At 43.9% G+C, this 25,952-nt stretch overlaps 1 protein-coding gene across 1 annotated transcript in view; it reads right to left on the bottom strand.

Moving 5' to 3' along the window:
• LOC137521440 (probable glutamate receptor) overlaps positions 1–25,952 on the bottom strand; it is an 81,644-nt gene that overhangs the window by 18,810 nt on the left and 36,882 nt on the right. The window contains exons 3-6 of the mRNA XM_068240690.1: positions 25,608–25,639; positions 20,625–20,675; positions 20,324–20,506; positions 17,125–17,351 (exon numbers count right to left, since the gene is read on the bottom strand). Coding sequence (XP_068096791.1) covers positions 17,125–17,351; positions 20,324–20,506; positions 20,625–20,675; positions 25,608–25,639 — 493 coding nt within the window. The remainder of the gene's footprint in view (positions 1–17,124; positions 17,352–20,323; positions 20,507–20,624; positions 20,676–25,607; positions 25,640–25,952) is intronic.

The raw sequence follows: 25,952 nt of genomic DNA, 5'->3' as shown, positions 1-25,952 counted from the left end.
TTCTTGCAAGCATGGAATATGTGCTCACTTTGGAGTTTGTACTACCTAGACAGTCCCACAGTTCCACATAAGCAATGCATAGAGTAGGAGCCTTCATGTTCAGGGATAGGCAGCAGGCTTTAGAAGTTTTTGTGATGAACAGTATGGGAAGATGGTTTTGTATGTAAAAAAAATAAAACAAAAACCAAGGTAAGGATTCTGATATAATATCGCCATTTATGCCTGATATATGTTATATAGAGCTGTATAAGGTATATAGTGGACAACTACTGTGAGGGATATGGAAGCTGCCATATTGATTTCCTTTTAAAGTGAACCCAAAGTGAGAGTGATATGCAGGCTGCCATATGTGTTTTCTTTTAAACAATACCAGTTGCCTGGCAGCCCAGCCCTATTTGGCTGCAGTAGTGCCAAAAGTACACCAGAAACAATGTAAGAGTGAACAGAGGCGCCAGCAGGATAAAAGGTTCTAAAAGGCTTAAAATCCCTCCGGAGGTGGTGGTGGACTCGCCTTCCCGAAGCAGACAAGATACCGTCAGTTTTATGACAACAGGTTTATTAATATACTCCAAAACATATTAAATAAAGTATATTAATAAACCTGTTGTCATAAAACTGACGGTATCTTGTCTTCTTCGGGAAGGCGAGTCCACCACCACCTTCTGAGGGATTTTAAGCCTTTTAGAACCTTTTATCCTGCTGGTGCCTCTGTTCACTCTTACATTAACAATATCCACCCCTGGTGGAGGGGTGTTGCCCCTTATTTCCTTATCTACAGAGAGTGACTTTTAATCCTGAGTGTGGACAGGTCTAATCTCCTCACCTGCTTATACAGTGGTTACCTAGGAGATAACCCACGTTTGTGATTATATACATTATATACTTTTCATTTCCAACCCCTTGTTTTGCATACTACACTATATTGGGCTCTCGGTATTTCTTTTGTCTTTATCGTTACACCAGAAACAAGCATGCAGCTAATCTTTTCAATTCTGACAATACTGTGCTTGTTCAGGGGGTATGACTGAAAGTATTAGAAGCAGAGGATCAGCAGGATAGACAGGCACCTGGTATTGCTTAATAGGAAATAAATATGGCAGCCTCCATATAACTTTCACCTCAGGTACACTTTAAACAATACCTGTTGCCTGGCTGGCAGCCCTGCTGATCTATTTGGCTGCAGTAGTGTATGAATAACACTGGAAACAAGCATACAGCTAATCTCGTCAGATCTGACAATAATGTCAGAAACACCTGATCTGCATAAGTTTGTTCAGGGTCTTTGGCTAAACTTATTAAGTGGGCGATACACTGGTCGATTTCAGCAATCGATCGATTCTATCTTCTGATCTTTTCCATTCACTTCTATCCCAGATCGAGTGGCGAAACGATCGGGCGGGAAATCTCGGAAATTATCTATCAAGCCATCTAAATGGCTCAAAAAACCGAACCTTGTATTCCCAGCATTAGAGGCAGAGCATTAGCAGGATAGCCAGGCAACTGGTATTGTTTAGAAGGAAATAAATATGACGGCCTCCATATCCCTCTGGTTACAGTTGTCCTTTAAGGGGCTGCTTTTTACTCAACAGTGTTTATTTGCACTGTCAAAAAACAGCAAGCACGATAAGGTGTCTCCATATGTAGTAAAGTTGGCCTTTCATAGTGTGCCAGGATCGCATCTATCTGCATAGACAAAAATACTCTTTCATAAAGCAAGCACATGTAGCAATATTTATCATTGACATGAACAAGGACACAGCATTGTGGATACCAGCTTGGTAGCTTGGTATTTATGTGGGCATTTAGCTGGAGCTGAAGGGGGTAGTTTTGTGGCTAGGCAGTCAAACACAGTAAGTTTGTCAGAGCATCTTATGATACAAAGAAATGTGCACAGTTGTTAGCTTATAACAGCTTCCATCAGCATTAGTTCACCTTAAAGAGACACTGAAGTGAAAAAAAATATGATATAGTGAATTGGTTGTGTACTATGAATAATTACTAGAAGATTAGCAGCAAAGAAAATATTCTCATATTTTTATTTTCAGGTATATAGTGTTTTTTCTAACATTGCATCATATGTGCAGATTACACAACACTCAGCATTCAAAATTATTCTTTCAGAGCAGTCTGTGAACTAATGACCTCTCCTCTGGCAGAGAAAAAGTAAATAGTTCAATAACAGTTGAGATAATAAAAGTCAGTTAACAGCCCTCTCCATGACTTTGAAAGTTGTAGAACTTAATGGCTTGTTTGCATAGAGATAACAACTGGAGTTTCTTAACTCTTCCTGTACTGGAAACAAGTAGACTGATGTATCTGATCTTAATGTTTTATTTCTTAGCTGTAGTACATACAAACCATAATATCATAATTTTTTTTTCGCTTCAGTGTCTCTTTAAAGGAAGCCTAAAGTGAGAGGAATCAGGTGGGTGCTATTGGTGAATCCTTTTCAGAAGTGCTATGCTTAGGTGTTCATCATCTGCCTCTTATACTTTCTGAACTAGTGAGCCAGAAACAGGTATGGATCAGGCGTTGAGACCCTGCTGGCTGCATATTTCCAGCAGGTGTGTGACTCGGGCACTAGCAAGGCCAGAAGATCCAGGCTACTAGCGTTTTTGAATGGGTATAAAAAAAGAAATGCTACCATAATGCAGTAATTATTGGTTTCCTTTAACCTCCTGGGCGATAATCCCGAGCTTAGCTCAGGGTAAGCCGCCGCGGAGGATTTCTCAGCCCCTGGTAGGCCGATTTCCACACTTTTTGCTTTGTTACACGCAGCTAGCACTTTGGTAGCTACGTGTACAAGCCGATCGCTGCCGCTCTGCGCCAATTCGCCACTCCGCGCAAATTCGCCGCTACCCGCCGCATTAGAAGGCCCCCTCGAGACCCCATGCGCAGGCATTGCCAATCACTCCCAGTCTGCGCTAAGGGGTGGATCGGGACTCCCCCAGACGCCATGCTGTGGATGACGTCATCCCGATCATCGCCATGGCGACGGGGAAGCCAAACAGGAAATCCCGTTCTGAACAGGATTTCCTGTTTGCTCTGATCGCCGGAGGCGATAGGAAGGGGTGGGGGGATGCAGCGGCTATCATGTAGCTAGCGCTAGGCTAGCTACATGATTAAAAAAAAAAATGAAAAAAAGTGCTGCGCCGCCTCCTTGGCAATTTTATTGTATCGCCAGGGAGGTTAAAGGGACTCCGAGCACCTCTCATGGGCATGCCTTTAAGACTCCGACCAGTACTGCAAAGTACTTAAAGATGCATACCTTTCTATTGCTTGTGCTCTCCTCTTTCATTTGATGCCTGAATCGCCGTTCTACATCTAATATTTTTAGTTCGATTACAATTAAAAATCGCTGCCATCTTGGCTATGTTATAACTTCCGGGTCACCCCTGTCTTCTCAGTTAGAGAAGTGCATCACTGAATGAAACAGGAAGAGGAAGTGACACGCATGGCCATTGCAAGAGGCTCCTCCAGAGGGGTCATACCACGACTTTGTTGGAAGTCGTCTGGCTTAAAGGCATGCCCATGAGAGGTGCTCTGAGTCTCTTTAAAGTGATATTATGCAAAAATAATAGTTTAAATTTAAAATTAACCATTATGTGCCTTAATTTAACCTACTGTATGTAAACGTAGCATAATACAATCATACTTTACTGTCCTGCCTGACTAGTTTTAGACACCCATACGGTTCCACCGGGACATCTGGCAGGGTGAGAGAGTAGGGCATTTTATGCAACTCATTGGGTCTAGTGCAGACCATACAGTACAGACCCAGCTCCTGTCATTGGCTGTATAAATGGGCAGTGTGGTGGCGTAGTGGAAAGCAATCTTTCCTTGTAGCACTAGTTCACTGGTTCACTGGTTCGAATCTCAGCCAAGGCCTTATCTGTTTGTATTTTCTCCTTGTGTCTACATGGCTTTTCTCCAGGCACTCCAGTTTCCCCGCACATCCCAAAAACATATGGATAAGGTAAATTGGCTTCCTCCTAAAAATTTGCTCCGACTATGATGGACATATGACAATGATAGGAATTATTAGATTGTGAGCCCCTGTGAGGGACAGTTAAGTGACAAGGCTATATGTACTCTGTACAGTATACACTACTACTAATACTACTACTACATAATAATAATAATAATAATAATAATAATAGAAGGTTCCCAGCACAGACCATTTTTTCCATTGTGTTCTGTTATGGGAAATGGTATGTTTCTCTCTCTACTGTGAACTTAGCCTAACCCTGATCACCATACAAACAACTAAATAAAGCTGCCATCATGAATTATTCATTCTGTCCATTTAGGCATGAGATTAAGATGGTTCTACTGTTTAAGCAGGAAGCAGGCATCACTTTGCAGCCTTGCACACCAATCAAAGCAGACAGACCAGAAAATGCTGACTGGGGTAAGACAAACCAGGCCCTTGTGATGAGTTATTATATGATAAGAATGGCAGATCCCTCTCACTGTACAAGTGCTGCTGTGCAGGGGGACCCAAGAGACACATTGTAGTACTTTTACTAGCTCTACACAAAAATACACATGTTTTCAAGAATACTTTAGTGGATCAAAGGTGCGTTATGTTTGCCTGTAGTTTAGTTATAATTGTCTCCAGGGTCGTTTTTTTTTAGATATAATTGTCTCCAGGGTCGTTTTTAACCATTTCAGCCCGCAGGGATTTTTCACCTTATGCATCAGAGCAATTTTCACCTCCCATTCATTCGCTAATAACTTTATCACTACTTATCACAATTTATTGATCTATATCTTGTTTTTTCCGCCACTAGACTTTCTTATGGTAGTGCATTTTGCTAAGAATTATTTTTTTATAAATGCATTTTAACAGGATTAATAAGAAAAAAATGAAAAAAATTCATTATTTCTCAGTTTTCGGCCATTATAGCTTTAAAATAATCCACGCTACCATAATTAAAACCTATGTATTTTATTTGCCCGTTTGTCTCGGTTATTATACCATTTACATTTTGTCCCTATCACAATGTATGGCATCAATATTTTATTTGGAAATAAAGGTGCATTGTTTCCGTTTTGCATCCATCACTATTTACAAGCTTATAATTTAAAAAATGTTCGTAGTATACCCCCTCCAAATGCATATTTAAAAAGTTCAGGCCCTTAGATAACTATTTGTCTTTTTTTTTTTTTGTAATTGGAATTTTTTTTCCATTAAAAATTTTATTTGGGTAATATTTTGGTGTGGGAAATAAACAGTTAAATTTTAATGTTGTTATATGTGTAAATTGTAATGTAAAAAATATGTAGATGTAGTTTTACTATTTGCCCACTAGATGGCCACCTTCAGTTTTTTTTTCCTTCCTTGTGCTTCTCGCTAAGCGGAAGCACAAGGGGGATGCATACATTTTGATGTGCAGAAAGACTGAAGCCTCTTGTAAGAGCGCTTGGGTTTTTCTGCGAGGGGACACGGATCGGTGATCAGGAACCATGTTCCCGTTCACTGATCCCAGGGCTACCGGGGGACACCACGGGGGCACCTCCGCGGTCGCGCGCGCGAGCGCGGCACTGCAGCAGTGCAGATGCCCAGAAAAGAGCTTCACGTCTAGGCGGCAGAAATGGTTAAGCAAAGACATTCCAGGCCATTGCCTGGAGTGCCATTGGTTCTGGTGGGTGCCATGCCGTTGATTAAGCCCCACCCCTGAACAAAGCCATCCATCTTTGTACCTCCTTCTGTCCCCTTGTGCTTCCTCTGTGACCCTGTGCATCCCTCTGTCCCATTGTGCCACTATCTGTCCTTGTCCCCGTCCTGCTACCCCAGTCAAGTGTGTAAATGCAGAGTATAGTGCAGCAGAACCTGTGCATTCCAGCACTGTGCCTGTGCGACCATCCTGTCTGTCTCCTGCTCCCTCTAGTGCTAGTTCCTCACTCTACTCACGTCGCATCTCGATGCTGGGCACTAGGGTGAGTGGTGAGCGGACAGGCGGAAGCACAGCCAGGTCCACCTCTAACGGAGAGGTGAGAGCTCATCTTCTCCTAGGCTATACTCTGCATTTACACACTGGGCTGGGGGAGTGCAGGAAGGGGGTGTACAATGAAATGCGACAGGATGCGGTTTTAAGCATCCAACATGTACTGCACATGGTTTATATTCTCTAGTGTGTGGGTGTTTCTTTTTTTGCTTGTTGGCCGCTTTTTTTTTGGGGGGGGGCGTGAAACAGGACCTCCTGTCTGGGGTGACAAAAAGGCTAGAAACAACCCTAATAGTCTCACGAAAAAAGCAAATCATACTGTCTCCTTACACTTTTTCTATTTAGACCACAGAGCGATACAGCAGTTGGGACAGTGCAGAACCATTGCATCCATTGTGGATTTTATATACCAGGACAGCCTTGTACTCCGCATCCTCCTGCACCTCCTTGGCTCACAGCACATCCATTAAATTACGTATATGTTACGCACTGCATTCTAATTTTGTGCTGCCATTACAGCTGAGGACAAAAATATCAGCTAAATACAAATGCATAATTTGCACCTCAGCAAACCTGTAACTGCAGGAAATCTTTTTTAGTCACTTCAGTCTTGCTGCATAACTAATAAGGCAGAGTATAAATTTAGCACAGGTAATTCACTGCTTACATTTGCATTTAAAGGGATTCTGTTACCAAGCACAACACCTATGAGAAATGTCAGCTGTAGTTCAGATCAGTGAGCTCAAATATTACACCTCTACTATTTATAAATTATTCTTTAACATACAGTGCATGGGCATTGCTAGCCCCAAAGATCAGTGGCATGTGTCCCTGATCTATTCTGGGGTGCCCCGAATGTCCCCCCTCCATGTAGGCATACTGGGTACTGTGGTGCCATGAAGGGTGCTGTGATGCCTTTATGAGGGCATGCAGGGAGCTGTAGTTCTTCTATGGAGGCATTCTGGGAGTTGTGGTGCCTCAATGGCAGGCCCGTGGGAGCCTGGGAGGGGGTCCACTAGAAGGTCAGGTATTGCTATGGGGGAACTGCCAGATAACCTGGCGACAGAGGCCAGCCTGCCAAGCAGAAAGCCAGACTAGCCAGCAGAGAAGCCAGGTAACTCTGCCTAGTCATTTTTAAGTGGCACTGCCTATTTATGTGATATGCTGCGTTTTAGGGTTTTTTTTGTATTAACCACTTCACCCAAAAGGCGTTTTTACCCTAACGGACAAGAGCAATTTTCACCTTTCAGTGCTCATCCCTTTCATTTGCTAATATCTAAATCACTACTAATCACAATGAAATGATCTATATCTTGTTTTTTTCGCCACCAATTGGGCTTTTTGGGATTGAGATTTGATTTCCATAATTACTTTATTTTCTGTGCATTTTAAAGGGAAAAACAAGGAAAAAATTAAAAAATACACTTTTTCTCCAATTTCATCCCCTATAGTTTTAATCTAAACACTGCTACTGTGCATAAAACCCACACATTTTATCTGCCTATTTGTTCTGGTTATCACAATATTTTAACTATGTCCCTAGTACAAAGTATGGTGACAACATAGTATTTGGAAATAAAGGTGTATTTTTTCTTTGACAGTTTTTTTCCCCACTATTTCCACGTACACGTGCGGGAGCACAGGCGCGCACGCGTACATTGGCAGCAGCACTGTCTGACTTATAAAAAAAAGTCCTGGAGCCATTAAGAGGCTCTAGCAGGACGTTTTTATAAGCCAGCTTGTCATTAAGTGGTTATTGGAGAGGGGGCTTCATACAACATTTTGCTGGGAAGGCCTACCTGGACTGCTGTTAAGTTCATGTACATTTTGGCTCCACCCATGACCACACCCACATTCTGGTGAGTGGCCATACCAATTTTCCAGCTGGAGTGCCTAAAAGTACCCCTGATCTCTTAGGACAGTGGTCTGCAAACTTGGCTCTCCAGCTGTTAAGGAACTGCAAGTCCCACAATGCATTGCAGGAGTCTGACAGCCACAGTCATGATTCATAAAGGCAAATGCATTGTGGGACTTGTAGTTCCTTAACAGCTGGAGAGCCAAGTTTGCAGATCACTGTCTTAGGATCCTAGCAACGGCCCTTTTACAGTGTATGGAGAGATTTATGTATGTGTGTAATATAGTGTGTATATGATGTATATGGTGCAAGTGTGGTTGTACTTGGGAATATCTTATTTTGGGGGATTTACATTAATTTTATTAGAACAAAAATCTCTGCTCATGCTCCCATGCGGACTTTTATTCAGATGTTGGTTGGTGGTGGTGGAGTCCAAACCCCTCTCCTCCTTGTAAGAATTATGCTGGGTACACACTATGAGATTTTCTAGCTGATTTACTGTCAGATCGATTATTTCCAACATGTTCGATTTGCTTTCCGATCGATTTCCAACTAAAGTTAACGGAAATTGTTCGGAAAATGCTCGGAAAGCAAATCGAACATGTTGGAAATAATCAATCTGACAGTAACTCCACCATAAAATCTCATAGTGTGTACCCAGCATTAGATAAGATGGTGAGTGGGCAATCTGGTTAAACCCCTTCTCAAAAGTCACTGCAGGAGGCAAAGGGGTGATTAAGATCGGTATTAATCATAGTCTAGGTATGATTAGAAGGCCCCATGGTATATAGCTTTTTTATTGATATATATATATGAGATCCTGCATGGGATGTCACAGTGGCGTAGTGTATAGCACCATGCAGCTATAGGATCCCAGCTATAGTATATTACACCCTGCAGCTATAGGGTCCCAGGTTCACATCTGGACAGGACACTATGTGCATGGAGTTTGTATATTCTTCTTGTGTTTGTGTTTCCTCTGCGCACTCTGGTTTCCTCAATTTACTTTAGTTTCAGTAAACGTGCTCATTTAAAAGCTAAGTCAACCTCACCTCATAGCCTGGGTATAAGGGAGTGCTAGGATGTAAATGTGAATGCCAAGTCTATATACAAGAGACAACATGCTGCTCTGTGATTATAGAGCATTAAAAAAACGTTATTTAGGATAGGAGCCTAGTAGTGGCCGTTGTGCTTGTGCACACGTTTGCGGTTTTTCAACCTCTATGGTCAGGCTGAGGTAGTTCAGTGACCAAAAAAACACAGATTCTGCACTGAGGCCTTATACAGGGGGCAGTAGCAGATACTAGATGCCAGTAGTGGTGGTGAAGGGTTATTGGGTTATGGTTTTAGCACTACTAGGACCAGCAGACCTGTCTACAACAGGTGTCTTGTGCACTGGACACGGAGCAGCAATACAATAGCAAGAAAAACAATGTACCAGCCCTAAGAAGGACTTAGCTGTGAAGGACAATGTGGTAGCAGCATGAATCTGCACTGAGGACAAAGAACACAGGTCTAATGCTCACCCTGTCAGCAGCACATTCTCCCTGATATGCCTAGCACAGAAGTCAAACAGACTTAAAGAGAACCCGAGGTGTGTTTAAAGAATGTTATCTGCATACAGAGGCTGGATCTGCCTATACAGCCCAGCCTCTGTTGCTATCCCAAACCCCCCTAAGGTCCCCCTGCACTCTGCAATCCCTCATAAATCACAGCAATGCTTTGAGGCTGTGTTTACATCTGTAGTGTCAGTCTCAGCTGCTCCCCCGCCTCCTGCATAGCTCCGGTCCCTGCCCCCATCCCTTCCCTCCAATCAGCAGGGAGGGAAGGGATGCAGGCGGGGACTGGAGTTCTGCAGGAGGCGGGGAGAGCAGCAGACTGACACTATAGAGATAAACACAGCCAGCTCTGACAAGCTGTTTGTCAGCAGCGTGGCTGTGATTTATAAGGGATTGCAGAGTGCAGGGGGAGCTTAGGGGGGTTTGGGATAGCAACAGAGGCTGGGCTGTATAGGCAGATCCAGCCTCTGTATGCAGATAATATTCTTCAAACCCACCTCGGGTTCTCTTTAAAATGGCTGCTGTACTGGCCTTCTGATAGGTGGGGGGGGGGGGGCATGTGGGAGGGTTAGCTGAATGGCTCCATGTGGGAGGGATAGCTGATTGGCTGCCGTGTGTCTGCTGACTCTGGGGTGAGGGGTAATAGTTTGGCTCTATTATAATGTATAGGGGCAAATCGAACACCCCATGTGCTCTTCTGAGGGGGTGAATGTGAACACCCCTTGTTTGCCACGGACTATTCACTGTATGAACAGTTTGGGCCATCTCTAGTAACTAGTACAGCCTTTCAGCATAGACCTAGCATAGACAGTGGAAACAGTCAGCTTAGTGTGTGATTGCTTATGAAGCATGCATGTATGCAGATGTATGAGAAATCACTGGCGCACAGAAGGGGGTGTTCCGGGTGTCTGGAACCACCCCCTCGCACCGAGACCGGAAGTGCCTCCTGAATCTGAGCAGCGGCAGCCACGGATGTTATAGCGCAGCTGCCGCCTGCTCATGTGTGTGCGCCGGCGATGCACACCCATCGGCCGCAGGGGGGCCCGCCGTGTGTGGGGGGAGCACTGACGCCCTCCAGATTGCGGGACCCCCCAGCCAGGTGTACAACTTCTTCCCCGCAGCCCGCACTCTCCCGGCAGGCAGAGCAGGGCTACGGCAAGATGGCTGCCGAAGCCCTGCACTGGAGACTATTTGTGTCTCCAGTACAGGGCTTCGGGAGCCATCTTGCCGTAGCCCTGCACTCTGTCTGTCAGTGCGGGAAATATGCTGCTGGAGGATCGTCGGGGGGCTGGTGCCAGATGCCGGGAGAGGAGACTTCTGTCAGGTGAGTGATTTGTTTTTTTTCATAGGTGCATCATTTTTTCTGGTGCCTGCTGCCCACATTATGATTTTCTGGTGTCTGCTGCCCACATTACGATTTTCTGGTGTCTGCTGCCCACATTGCGATTTTCTGGTGCCTGCTGCCCACATTGCGATTTTCTGGTGCCTGCTGCCCACATTACGATTTTCTGGTGTCTGCTGCCCACATTACAATTTTCTGGTGTCTGCTACCCACATTACAATTTTCTAGTGTCTGCTGTCCACTTTGCGATTTTCTGGTGCCTGCTGCCCACATTGCGATTTTCTGGTGTCTGCTGCCCACATTACAATTTTCTGGTGTCTGCTGCCCACATTACAATTTTCTGGTGTCTGCTGCCCTCATTACAATTTTCTGGTGTCTGCTGCCCTCATTACAATTTTTTAGTGTCTGCTGTCCACTTTGCGATTTTCTGGTGCCTGCTGCCCACATTACAATTTTCTGGTGTCTGCTACCCACATTACAATTTTCTAGTGTCTGCTGTCCACTTTGCGATTTTCTAGTGTCTGCTGTCCACTTTGCGATTTTCTGGTGCCTGCTGCCCACATTGCGATTTTCTGGTGACTGCTGCCCACTTTACGATTAGTTTCTGGTGACTCCTGCCCACATTACGATTATTTTCTGATGACTGCTGGCTGCTGCCCACATTACGATTATTTTCTAATGACTGCTGCCCACAGGGGGCGGCGCAGAGATACATTACCTTTCTCGGCGGCGGTGATGGCGTCCCAGGTCTCCATGGCTAGTTGGCTACCTTTCATCCTGGCTCTAACGTGACGTCACCACGCCATCCAGCCGCAGCGGCCGCGCTCCTCCCCCTGAAGGCCATTGGACATCAGAGTATGCGTCCATGGAGAGAGAAGTACTGCTGCTAGATGAGCTGGAGTCTGGATAAGGCAAGTGCAGCCAGGGCTCACTGAGAGGCAGGGCGGGGGGGGGGGGATGTTTGGAAGCCAGTCAGCCATTCCATGATCCACCATATGTGAGAGGGAGAGAGGGGCCGTTCATCTGACTAAATATACAGGGGGATCTGACTATATACACTGGCTATATGCAGGGGGATCTGACTATATACACTGGCTATATGCAGGGGGATCTGGCTATATATACACTGGCTATATGCAGGGGGATCGTGCTATATACACTGGCTATATGCAGGGGGATCTGGCTATATACACTGGCTGTATTCAGGGCGATCTGGCTATACGCACTGGCTGTATGCAGGGGGATCTGGCTATATGCACTGGCTATATGCAGGGGGAGGCATCTGGCTACATACAGTGGGTATATGGCTATATACAGGGGGGGATCTCTGTCTATATACAGTATACAAGGGATCTGACTATATACACTGGCTATATATACAAGAGGGATCTGGCGAAATACAAGGGGGAATGTACTGAACGGGGAGTCATCTGGCTATATACTATAAATGGGGATCATGTGGTTACCTATCCTAACTGGGGGGGGGGCTCATCTGGCTACCTGTGTGATAAATGGGGGTCATCTGGTCACCTATACTAAAGAGGGGTGGGGTAATTTCATTATCCATAATAAAAGGGGGTTATCTGGCTACTTAATCACTGCCACATTATCTATATTTTGGCGAAACACTACTGCATCATGTGTATTTTGTAGGGAAACACTGCGCATTGTGTATATTTTGTGGAGAAATGCTGTGCATCACGTGGATTTTGTGGGCAAACGCATGCGCGGCAGTGTGTGGCTTTCCAAAAGAGACCTTTCAGGAATCCCCCCCCTTAAAAATCCTGGATTTGCCCCTGGAGAAATGTAATACATTTATTATAATTTATAATTAATTTAATTGAATATATGTTCATTAAACTGGTTATTTTAATGGGGGGCGGGGACATTCCTAGCATATCTATGGTAAGATATGCTATGTGCTAAATAGCGTTTTCTAATTTGCTAGAATCGCAGAGCAGCAGGTTGTCGTTTGTACAGTATATACACTCTGCTTTTCTCACATTCTGAGAGGATGGTTAATTGACTCACTCAGGGGCGTAGCAATAGGCCCTGCAGCGCCTGCGCCCGCGGGGGGGGCCCGCTCGGGGCCGTTTTTTGGGGGCTGGAGGGGTGGCAGCATGAGGGGAAAGCCTTGCCCACAGTCGGCAAGGAGAGGGGAAGTTCCCCCCTCTCCCTCACCTCGGGGCTCTCCCCTCTGCGCTCCCCTCCAGCTAGTGAATGTGTGTGGGCAGTGGGCAGCGGGCAGCGGCGGCGGGATACATACCTTCTTCCTTGCGTTCCATCGCCGCCTTCTCGCTCTAGCGGCTGACGTCACTTCCGGAAGCGGAAGTGACGTCAGCCGCTAGAGCGAGAAGGCGGCGATGGAACGCAAGGAAGAAGGTATGTATCCCGCTGCTGCCCGCTGCCCGCTGCCCACACACATTGAAATTCTGCAGGGGGATTTTCAGGTGTCTGCTGCCCACATTACGATTTTCAGGTGTCTGCTGCCCACATTACGATTTTCTGGTCACTGCTGCCCACATTGCGATTTTCTGGTCACTGCTGCCCACATTACGATTTTCAGGTGTCTGCTGCCCACATTACGATTTTCAGGTGCCTGCTGCCCACATTACGATTTTTAGGTGTCTGCTGCCCACATTACGATTTTCAGGTGTCTGCTGCCCACATTGCGATTTTCAGGTGTCTGCTGCCCACATTACGATTTTCTGGTCACTGCTGCCCACATTGCGATTTTCTGGTCACTGCTGCCCACATTGCGATTTTCAGGTGTCTGCTGCCCACATTACGATTTTCTGGTCACTGCTGCCCACATTGCGATTTTCTGGTCACTGCTGCCCACATTACGATTTTCAGGTGTCTGCTGCCCACATTGCGATTTTCAGGTGCCTGCTGCCCACATTACGATTTTCAGGTGTCTGCTGCCCACATTACGATTTTCTGGTGACTGCTGCCCACATTACGATTTTCAGGTCCCTGCTGCCCACATTACGATTTTCAGGTGTCTGCTGCCCACATTACGATTTTATGGTCACTGCTGCCCACATTGCGATTTTCTGGTCACTGCTGCCCACATTGCGATTTTCAGGTGTCTGCTGCCCACATTACGATTTTCTGGTCACTGCTGCCCACATTGCGATTTTCTGGTCACTGCTGCCCACATTACGATTTTCAGGTGTCTGCTGCCCACATTGCGATTTTCAGGTGCCTGCTGCCCACATTACGATTTTCAGGTGTCTGCTGCCCACATTACGATTTTCTGGTGACTGCTGCCCACATTACGATTTTCAGGTGCCTGCTGCCCACATTACGATTTTCAGGTGTCTGCTGCCCACATTACGATTTTCTGGTCACTGCTGCCCACATTGCGATTTTCTGGTCACTGCTGCCCACATTGCGATTTTCAGGTGTCTGCTGCCCACATTACGATTTTCAGGTGTCTGCTGCCCACATTACGATTTTCAGGTGTCTGCTGCCCACATTGCGATTTTCAGGTGTCTGCTGCCCACATTACGATTTTCAGGTGCCTGCTGCCCACATTACGATTTTCAGGTGTCTGCTGCCCACATTACGATTTTCAGGTGTCTGCTGCCCACATTACGATTTTCAGGTGTCTGCTGCCCACATTACGATTTTCTGGTGTCTGCTGCCCACATTACGATTTTCAGGTGTCTGCTGCCCACATTACGATTTTCTGGTGTCTGCTGCCCACATTACGATTTTCAGGTGTCTGCTGCCCACATTGCGATTTTCTGGTGTCTGCTGCCCACATTACGATTTTCTGGTGTATGCTGCCCACATTAGGATTTTCTGGTGACTGCTGCCCACATTGCGATTTTCTGGTGACTGTTGCCCACATTGCGATTTTCTGGTGACTGCTGCCCACATTGCGATTTTCTGGTGACTGCTGCCCACATAAGGATTTTCTGGTGACTGCTGCCCACATTAGGATTTTCTGGTGTGTGCTGCCCACATTATGATATTCTGGTGACTGACTGCTGCCCACATTAGGATTTTCTGGTGACTGCTGCCCACATTACGATATTCTGGTGACTGCTGCCCACATTAGGATTTTCTGGTGACTGATGCCCACATTGCGATTTTCTGGTGACTGCTGCCCACATGGCGATTTTCTGGTGACTGCTGCCCACATTGCGATTTTCTGGTGAACTCTGCCCACATTACGATTTTCTGTCCCACATTACGATATTCTGGTGAACGCTGCCCACATTACGATTGTCTGGTGAATGCTGTCCACGTTACAATTTTCTGGTGACTGCTGCTCACGTTACGATTTTCTGGTGAACTCTGCCCACATTATGATTTTCTGGTGAACTCTGCCCACATTATGATTTTCTGGTGAACGCTGCCCACATTACGATTGTCTGGTGAATGCTGTCCACGTTACAATTTTCTGGTGACTGGTGCCCACATTACGATTTTCTGGTGAACTCTGCCCACATTATGATTTTCTAAAGGCCCACATTATGATTTTCTGGTGAACTCTGCCCACATTACGATTTTCTGGCCCACATTACGATTGTCTGGTAAAATGCTGCCCACTTTACAATTAATTTACAGTGAAACGCTGCCCCATTACGATTATTTGGCACCTATGGGGGGGGGGGGCCCATCCAAATATTCGCAGGGGGGCCCAGTGATTTCTAGTTACGCCCCTGCACTCACTCCCACAAAATGGCCATAGATTATGATAGGGACACAAGACAATAACTATAGTAGGTATTAGATTGTTAGCTCCTCTGAAGGAAGCTATTGACATGCCTTCCTTTCTGACCCAAAAGCACTATGAAAGAAGTTGGCGCTACATAAATACACAGTAATAATAATTACTCCTTTATGGACTCAAATTATTACATTTCTATATAATTTTGCCTTTGTTTTGTCGATTTTTGAAAGATGAATGAGTATCACCGTTGTATGACTATATTCACAGACAACATGTCCTCAGAGCAGTCCCGATGTCTCATTTGTGTGTCACCAAAGACCAGATACAGAGAGAGCTTGTGATTTTCTTCTCTCCTGGCTCCTGACTGTCTGTCAAAGCACTGATGTGAACCTGCAAGTGCGCAGGATGCTTAGCATATGTCACAGGCTGTCAAGAAAGGATACAGTTGTGACATATACAACATATCATTGGCAGTCAGGGGCTGAAGGGCCAAGAGCTTAAACTTGGAGTCCGGGGCATTTCATGTAAAATGAACTTTACCGAGTGTTGATGAATAATGTCACATGAATCTAGATGATTTTGAATCTTGAGCTGACTTAGACATCAGAGGTCAGTCAAGCAGGAAAACGTTTTTGGGTCCAGCTGCATCCTGAATGTATAGATTTATGCTGTGTGAGCTGACGAGCACACGTCTAAAAAACAGATTATTTTACGTGAAATAATATTGACTGGCAGAGGTATAGTTAAGGAACTATAGGCCTAAGGGCAAGTTTTACATTGGGCCCCCTCAAACACTCTTTTTATATATAATTCATATTAAGCACCAAAACCTGCCAAGGACAGCACAGTCAGAGAGGTGTAAACAGGAGAGGGGAACAGTAGCTTTTATGTACCTGGAGTACCTTATAGCAAGCCAGCTTTGGCTTCCTACTAGCCATAGACACAGGAAGAAGAAACTGGAGTTAATTACAGTAGGAGTACCTAAGATGTGGAATATTTTACCACAGGAAAAAGAGCAAATTCTATACTTGCTCTTGAAGCACACCTGAAGTGAGAGGGATATGAAGGATGACATTTATTTTCTTTTGAACAATGCACTTTTCTGCTGATCCTCCGCCTCTATTACCTTTAGCAAAAGACTCTGAAGAAGCATGCAGATCAGGCATTTCTGACTGAAATCTGACTGGACTAGCCCACATGCTTGGTTCTGGTATGTGTTCCAGATACTACCGCAGCAAAAGAGATCAGCGCTGCAGGACGAATGGCAGCTGGTATTGTTTAGATTAAAAAAAATATAGCAGAATCCATATGCCTCTTACTACAGATGTGCTCTGAAAAAGGGTCTTAGATACTTTCCATTGAAGAGCATCCACAGCTATAATTGCAAGGTGTATATCAGGGTGAGTGAGGCATGGTCCAGTGGTCATTGTGGAGCAGATCTGCTGACATGAAGCCAACAGATGTTGGATCAGGTTATACCATATTGTCTAACCGTACATAGATTCTTTGCAAAAGTGAAAAGTATTATCTGAACCAACATTTGTTGGTTTGTTGTCGGAGGGTATATGTTGGTGATACTTTACACCAGTTAGGTAGAAAAAGTTATCCTCAATCTTTTCCTTATTTTAGATTCAGATATGGGGTTGCTCAAGAGGTTGAACATGATGTTCATGCGTCTATCTTCAGCCTAAATTAATATCTTTGTTTGATTTATTCAAATCCATTCCTACCTTCCAACGAGGAACAGACACAAGCTAGTGATCAGGTAGGATACAATGATTCCTATCCACAATTCCTTGCTGAATGGACTCAGGAAGCCAAACAAGTAGGAACCCCCAGAAGTGGCGTCCTTCTTCAGGAGTATGCCTATGCCAGTCTGCATAAAGGGTGTGCTGAAAGATATGGCATTCTCCCTGACCACAGTAATTGTTAAAGGTGCTACTGCCAAATCAGCTTCCTAGAAAGAAAAGAAGAAAAAGCAAGAATATGGGTCATGGGTCTAACAACAAGGACAAGAGAAATACCTAATAATTGCTTCATGACCAATTTGGTCATCCATGCAGAGTTACAAGATCTGAGCACAGACCCAAATAGACTTGATTGGTGGCACTTCAATCAGTGTATAAGCATCCCTATCCCTCCCTGTTTACCAGTATTCAGGTTTTACACATTTGGACACAGTATGGGTAAGCTATCACTTCTGCTCTGCTCTTTGCGTCACAATGATTATGAAGCCATAACATTGTAAATCATTGCCACCTCACCACCACTAGAGCCTCCACAAGGTGAGTCTGCTAACTAAGAATTGGAGGGCTAGATATAAAACACGCAAATGTGACTCTGTGTGTGTGTGTGTGTGTCTACACACACACAAAGGGATTTATTCCATTGTCTTCACACCCTCAGTCTTTTATTCTCAGACTCAGAAACCTGCTGGATTTCATGTTTGCTTGCATAAGCTCACTGGCTCCAGCCTGCTGATCACCAGACATCTAACTGCTAAACAGCAACCAGCACAACTGTCGTCTTCATGTTTGCTATTTCCCTGCATCAGTGTTTTACTACAGCTAACATCTAGAAATATGCCTAAAGAAGGGGACTAGATCCCAGAAAGCTTGCATTATTTAACTTTATCAGTCAGCCATTAAAAGGTATTATTTTTACAAGACTGTTTTTTTCTACCTACATATATTCTCAGACACAGAATTTGGCTGGGACAATTGGTATGCTACTGCTTTATTTTTGGCATATGTTACGCGGGTCCTGATTCTTTTCCTCTTGGTGGCGTTGAGGTAATATTCACCACCTCCAGGAAGGCACTCCATCTCTATGCTGCTGTCCTCTTAGTCTTTCACATTATCTTACAATCAACTTTTCGTCGTGGATTTGTCGGGGTGATTGGCTTGATCTTCAGACCTGTGACACGACCCTTGCCCCATCCTCTTACCACACTTCTTTCTTGGTGTTAGCGTTTGGTTTTTGGATATTCCATATTAGTTACTGTTTTTGTGTTTGTTTCTAGACTCTTTTTGTAAACGCCTGATGAAGAGTTGAATACTGAATATTGACCTGAAACAGACCTGTGTCATTGCCTGAAAGATTTGCAAACAAAGTTCATGCTATGAGTCATATTGTCTCTTGCCAAAAACCGTCAAGTATAGGATCTTCACAATAAACTGATTCATTCATTGATATAGGTTTCTGAAGATTCATTGAATGATTGACAACCAGGTTTTATCCAAAGAGTTTTTTGTATTATCAATATCTAATGTGGTTTCTCAAGAAAATATCTTCACAAATGTGTTGATCCGAGTGTAGTGGACTACTCGACTGAGGATATTTATTATCACTGCGTCATTAAGACTCTCTCCCAGTTATTATATGCATTAACTGATGGCTAACACAGTACAATATTCTACTACATAAACTTGCAAAATCAATTCAAATGATCCTGTGCTGTGGAGATAATATGAGGAGGTTGCTGTTATTGCTGGTTTAGACAAACTTGTAATTGCTTATTTTGTTATGAATTTTCTTCTATGCCAGAGATTCCCCTTCATCCACTTTCCTTCCCTTGTGCTGTGATTTTACACATATTTTTGGGATGTAAACCTTGTGATCGAAGACATAAAATTATAGTCATCACATTGTTCCCTGAGATGGAGATCCCCAAGAGAAGGGTAACAAAATTTGATTTCCAATGACATAATAAATATTAGATGAAGCTGTGTGACTTCACTATAGAAAAGCCTTGAAGCAGCTGGGTCCATGGCTGCAAATAGTCCTGGGAACAATGCTGTGAAATAGAGCTGTCACTGAGATAATGGTGCTTGCAGACTGTCCCACTAGCCTCGGGCGTCACTGACTTCCCAATTCACCTCTTTAACCTCCCTTAATGAATAGGACAGGTCAAGGCTGTACCAAAACTGGGACTAAGGAAAAATGACTGACAACTTCTATGAAGAAAAAAAAGTAGTACTTGCGCATTCTCAAAGCTGAATGTAACTAAGGGCTAACACAGTACAATATTCTACTACATAAACTAATGTAATCTCCATCTTTAATCTGCATAAAGGCTAGTAGTAAGCACAGCCATCACATTTTCTTTGTTCTACAAATTTCCCAGATTTCTGTCTAATCAAATATTTGTAGCATGTGGTAGAAAAGACTGATACATGGAAATTCCACTTTGCCAGCGTCTTGGTGCTAGATACCACAGGTCACCTTCTCTAAATACTTGTGGGGTTCATGCCCTGAAGGGCAGATGGTTTTATTGTTTTGCCCAATACTCCTATGTTTGCCAGTACACCTTCTCAAGCCTGATATTAAAGCTGCAATTGAGTGTTGCCCTGCCCTGGGTACCCTAGAATGATAAGATCTTTCCCATCCATAAATACACTCTCCATTCTCTCTCTCTCTCTCTCTCTCTCTCTCTCTCTCTCTCTCTCTCTCTCTCTCTCTCTCTCTCTCCATGAATACAGTGTAAAAGATAACAGGGAGGCAATGCAGGAATAAACGTAAGTAGTCTAAAGCTCTGTCATTCAGGGAGACCCTTGTCTGCAGGAATGAGTAAGGCTGTGTTCCCACTTGAGCGGAGAACGGACCTTTTTTGTCCGCTCTCTGCTCATTGCTAAATGGACAGTGAATGGCTCCTATTTCAGAAATAGGACCCACCAGAGTGGACATTACACTGTCTGCTCCTGCTCATCCAGCGCAAGTGGGAACTGAGCTTGAGGCTTCACAACATACCGTAATACTCTGTACGTAAGTAAATATAACCCTACCTGAGAGCACCTGTGGCACTGTGATTGGGGCAGAAACTGTGCATATTCAGAAGTTACTTGTAACAAACAGTGTGAAGATTTGTGATTTTACTGTTTTCAGGATCTCCAAAGAGCAGTTATGAAAGGATGCTCATTTCTCACTGACCTTTCTGATGATCTCTCCGACCATTCCATTCCAGTTCCCCTCTTGGTCTTTGGCCCCATATTTCCCATCTTTCACAACATGCAGAGTATAATTGAAACCCATGGACTGAGCAAGTTCAGCAAGGAGGTCAATAGCATATCCTTCCAAAGCCTCGGATTCACCTTTCATTGCAAATGGCTGCTCCTGTTTTCCACAGCAAATACAAATGTCCAAGTATTAGTGCATCAGATTTCTACAGCCAGCCCTAATAACAGTTCTGATGAAATTATAATTACGTATGAATGTTGTGGCAATACATTACCAAAATTGTGGTGACGGTTACAGTTTTTGGAATTTGACGTTTTGCTCTTTCCTATAAAGTTATAAAAAAAAAAACAATAGTAAGAAAGTTGAACATTAATAAAATAATTTGACAGGGCATTCGTTTAACACTGAAAATGACCAGAAACAATTTACCATTGACTTTAGTGGCTCTATGTGTACAAAGTTCTGAGCCAACTTTGTTACCTAAAATTATTTTAACTTTAGAGCAAGAAATGCAAAGTAAGCAGTATATTCTGTGAGAAGAGGGGAACCGGGCACATAAGGGTCAAATTCCAAGCTTTATTAAACCATCAATTGGTTAAAGTAGCCCGAGGTGAAAATAAACTGATGAGATAAACAATTATATTTATCCTCCTACTTATAAAAGTAACTTGTTTTTTTACATATCCCTTTTTTTTTTTTAATATTTAAACATTTACAATGTAGGTTGAATGTTTTATGGTATCTAATCAGTGGCAGCATATTAAGTGTCCGAGAGTTTGGAAAAGGTCAATAGTTCATGTATTTTATCTCTCCCTGCCCTCAGAAGTTGTATTCTGCCAGGAAAACTTTTATGGCTGTAATTTGCTTATCAGGGATGTTTACTATATTCTTGACAAGGTACCCACAAGAGAGAAGCTGTCACCTCCATGCCTAGAAATGAACTCTTTGAAGCAGCAAAATAAACCACCTAAAACACTCTGGTTATTAATATGTTTTGTAAAGTACATATTATTATTATTATTATTTAGTATTTATATAGCGCCGACATATTACGCAGCGCTGTACAGTGTATATATATCTTGTCACTATCTGTCCCTCAAAGGAGCTCACAATCTAATCCCTACCTTTTGCCATATGTCTATATTATGTAGTGTAAGTACTGTAGTCTAGGGCCAATTTTTTTTTTTTTTTTGGGGGGGGGGGGAGCCAATTAACTTATCCGTATGTTTTTGGAATGTGGGAGGAAACCGGAGTGCCCGGAGGAAACCCACGCAGACACGGAGAGAACATACAAACTCTTTGCAGATAGTGCCCTGGCTGGGATTCGAACCAGGGACCCAGCGCTGCAAGGCGAGAGAGCTAACCACTACGCCACCGTGCTGCCCATAAACATATACATGTTTATCTAATCATGCCACACATCGCCTAGGGTACACTTTAAAAGCACAGCACAGACATACGTGGGAGAGGAGTGCGGGTAGGTAGAAGCAGTGGCCTGACAGTCGTTTTACGAGGACTACCGCTCCCGCAGAGGTCCTATGCAGCTTGGAATTTGACTCCTATGTTTCTGGTTCCCCTCTTCTTCTCTTTACATTACAACAGTTTATTCTGTGCAGTCTCATAAATAGATCCTTTGGTTTTCCACCAAGTATTATACGAGAGATACATAAAAACTGAGCAAGGTAACTTGGAGGAAAAAAAATCGGTCTGATATCACCAATCGTTTTTTCTCTCCATTCACTGTGAAGTAAAATATATTTTATTGTTTGCTGTAAGCATCTGTCCTGTTTTTATCTAGACTTTCTTGAGCCAGTTTAATTTATTAACTCCACACAATTCTCCCGTTGTCTGGACCGCAGATGTGGTGCTATTGGGAGAATTACTATAAAAAGGCTACCTAATGATAGCGTAATCACTGCACGATGCCTTCTAACCCTAATTCATATTTTCGACTGAGAACCATTGAAAGCCCATTGAGACCCACCTAGCCTCCCATAGTGATAAATATATTTTTCTCGGTCAAGGGATTTTGGCTGTCCAGTATTTATCCATTGTAATAATTCAGGCATTCCAATGAGATGATAATTCTTCAAATTTGCATGCAAATGCAATACACATTGTACTGGAACAGGGCCAATCACAGCCTGCAAGAAGCTGCATGTCATTTTCAATCAATTTACATGCAAGCCATCTCATGTCCATCTTTACTTTTTGAGAGACTTTACAAGCCTGCTGTTAGGATCTGTGATGATTAACATGTTCTGCTCTATGGAGGGGGGAGGGAGTGATTTTTTTTTTTAAATGCTGAATGCTAGATTTGTTTTCTTCAGTTGTGGGTCGTTAAAGCTTTATGGATTTGAATAAATCAAGCCCTGTGTGTGGTGTTCATACAGCTGGCCTTTAGATGGCACTGTGATACTGCATGACTGCATAAGATTATCTAGGCTGTTGTGGATTGTTGGTTTTTATTTTTCTGCCTGGCTAGTGAAGACGCTACTTATGTAGAGAGTTGGTGAATCCTGTAAATAAACCACCTAGTTTCAGTTCTACTCTTTACTCACCAGTGCTGATAGAAACTAAGATGCTGTACCTCAACAAACTAGGTGTCTGTATGGGGACGAGGACAGAGGTCATCTCAATGTCTCCATCCACACCTCTTCTCCCTTCCATGCATTTCCTGCTACTGGTGTATTATGGATTGGCTCCCATCCCACTGCACAACCCAACACCAAACCCAAATATTAGGGTCCTTCATATAAGATTCATGTATTTAATCTACCATGCTACACAGACTGGCCTCGGAAGAAGAATGTACCCAAGAATTTTGGCTCTCAAACTTAATTTTTCTGCACTCACTGTCTAGATATGCAGTTAAAGTGACACTGAAGCAAAAAAAAAAAAACAAAACTTGTGATATAATGAATTGTATGTGTAGTACAGTTAATTATAAAATATTAGTAGCAAATAAAAGAGTCTCATTTTTATTTTCAGTTCTATAGTTTTGTTTTTGTTTGTTTTATTTTTTTTAAAACAATGATTGCATCATTCTGTCATATTTGCAGTTTATAAACTCAGTATTTTAAACTATGAAACAGAGCAGAGGTAATGACCCTTTGAACTTTCCTGCAGTAAAACCTTATTGAAGCTCTTTCACTGTTTCTTTGATGTATAAGTGCTTCAGAAAACAGCAATGTCTTAGCTCAGAGCAGCTCTTTTGCATAGACAACAACCTAAGTTTCCTAACACTTCCTGTACTGGTGGCTGGATAGTGTAAGTAGGTGGCTGGATAGTGTAATGGTTAAGGGCTCTGCCTCTGACACAGGAGACCTGGGTTCGAATCTCGGCTCTGCCTGTTCAGTAAGCCAGCACCTATTCAGTAGGAGACCTTCGGCAAGTCTCCCTAACACCGCTACTGCCTATAGAGCGCGTCCTAGTGGCTGCAGCTCTGGCGCTTTGAGTCCGCCAGGAGAAAAGCGCGATATAAATGTTCTGTGTTTGTTTGTTTGTTTGTTTGTTTGTTTGTTTGTACTGGAAACAGTATGAGACTCATATCTTTGCTACTAATGTTCTATTTCTTAGCTGTACTACACATACAGTACATTCATTGTCTCAAAAGTTTATTTTCACTTCAGATTCCCTTTAACATTTTTGTCCCATTATTACCTCCTTAGCTACCTCCTGCTATTTCCATCTCAAGAATATTTTCTCAAATTGTCCTTTCCTCACACAAAAGGCTACTAACATTGTTGTTCATGACCTAATTATTTCTCATTTCAAGAAATGCTTCACCCTACTCTACAACCCACCAAAACACAGGCTGGCACCTTTCTAATTCCCACTGAACCCTACTGCCCATCTTATCCAGAGATGCCCAGGGAGCTGCTGACCAGCTTCTACACTGCCACTATAGAATCCATCCTCTGCTCCTCAGTCATCGTCTGGTACGCGGGCGCAACGGCCAGCGACAAACACAAGTTGCAGAGAGTCATAGCTGATGCAGAGAGAACCATCGGGTCCCCTCTTCCACGTCTTGATCTCCTCCACTCCGCTAGGATGAGGAAGAGGGCCACTGTGATCTCCCGTGACCCCTCCCACCCAGGCAGTCGCTACTTCAAGCTCCTCCCATTGGGCCGCCGCTACAGGTCTGTACCATGCAAAACCACCAGACGGATGAACACCTTCTTCCCCCAAGCGGTTCGGCTGCTTAACTCCAACCTCCACCCACCGGGCCCGCCCACAGGCATGCCCTAGCGGGGTCTCTCTGTTAGCTCTCAACTGCCCAGGGTCTGCACTGGGGCCACCATCACCACCATCATGATTACTACTACTATTATTATTATTACTATTATTGGACTGCTCCTGTACGGCACGATTAACACTAACCTATGTCCCAGTTCCCGTCAATTGTAAATTGTCTGTGTTGTGCTTCTTGTCAACCTGTACTATGCCTATGCCATGTGTACCACAAAAAATTCCGAATATGGCGCTCGCTGTATTTGGCAAAATAAATCTGATTCTGATTCTGATTCTGATTCTCTCCTCTCACTCCTCTGATGCTGCTCCTCTGTGTCAATCTCTCCACTGGCTGCTGATTACCCAAATGTTCCAGTTCAAACTTCTAACCCTATTGCTAAAAAAGATACCATTACATCGTGAGCTTTCACTCCTCCCATAAATCCCCTCTTGTCTTCTAGCCTGGTCACCTCCTTTTACTCTCTCATCCAGGCCCGGATTTACCTCACAGGAACCTATAGGCACAGGTGTCCTGGCACCCTAGACTTCACCCTCAATGAACCTACAAACCCCCAACAAACCGCTCTGCAAATGTGCTGGTTGTCCCAGCTGTCACTTCTCCCTTACTTCTCTTGCGCATCATAGGTAGCTACAGGTGTCCCTTAGCATTAGGTAGCCAGAGATATCCTCAATATTAAGTAGCTAAAGGTGCCCCCGACTGAAGGGAGATCTCGTCAGTGGAAAGAGCAGGATAAGTAACCTCTCATTTATGCTCTCAGCAGGACTCGCAAAGGGAAGCGCCCGGGGAGGAGAGTGAGCCGCCTCTCCACTATCAGGCGCCTGTAGGCACGTGCCTACAGTGCCTTATGGTAAATCCGGCCCTGCTATTTTTTTTGCAAGATGCAAACAGCTCTATGAAGTGTTTAATGGATAAAGCTGCAGATTCCCCTCTGGCATGTATACATTACACATGGCATGGATGGCACAATACAATATATAAACTGTGTTGTAAATGAAGATTTACCTTAAACAAATCACCAGCATTTCCTTCACCATCTTTAAAAACAGAAAACAAATTGATGAATTATTTTACGTGTGTGATTGTGAATTGTGTTTTAGTGATTTCAGCTACAACGTTTTCATTCACTTCACAGCGCCATGATCTGAACACAATTATTGGGGGCAGTAGTGGCAGTGATCGCAGTTCAACGTCAGTAAGCAATATAACTTTGTTGCCATTGTTCAAATAAGTGGAGCCCCAATATCTGTGCCCACTGTCTGGCTACCTTGCTGGCGTCAGTGTCACACACCAAGAACAAGCAGGGGACTCAGACCTGTTTTGAATGTAGTGAACAGCACAAAAGTAGGA

This window comes from Hyperolius riggenbachi, chromosome 6, assembly GCF_040937935.1.
Source record: "Hyperolius riggenbachi isolate aHypRig1 chromosome 6, aHypRig1.pri, whole genome shotgun sequence".
Taxonomy (NCBI): Eukaryota; Metazoa; Chordata; class Amphibia; order Anura; family Hyperoliidae; genus Hyperolius; species Hyperolius riggenbachi.
This window is presented reverse-complemented; position numbering and strand designations above follow the sequence as displayed.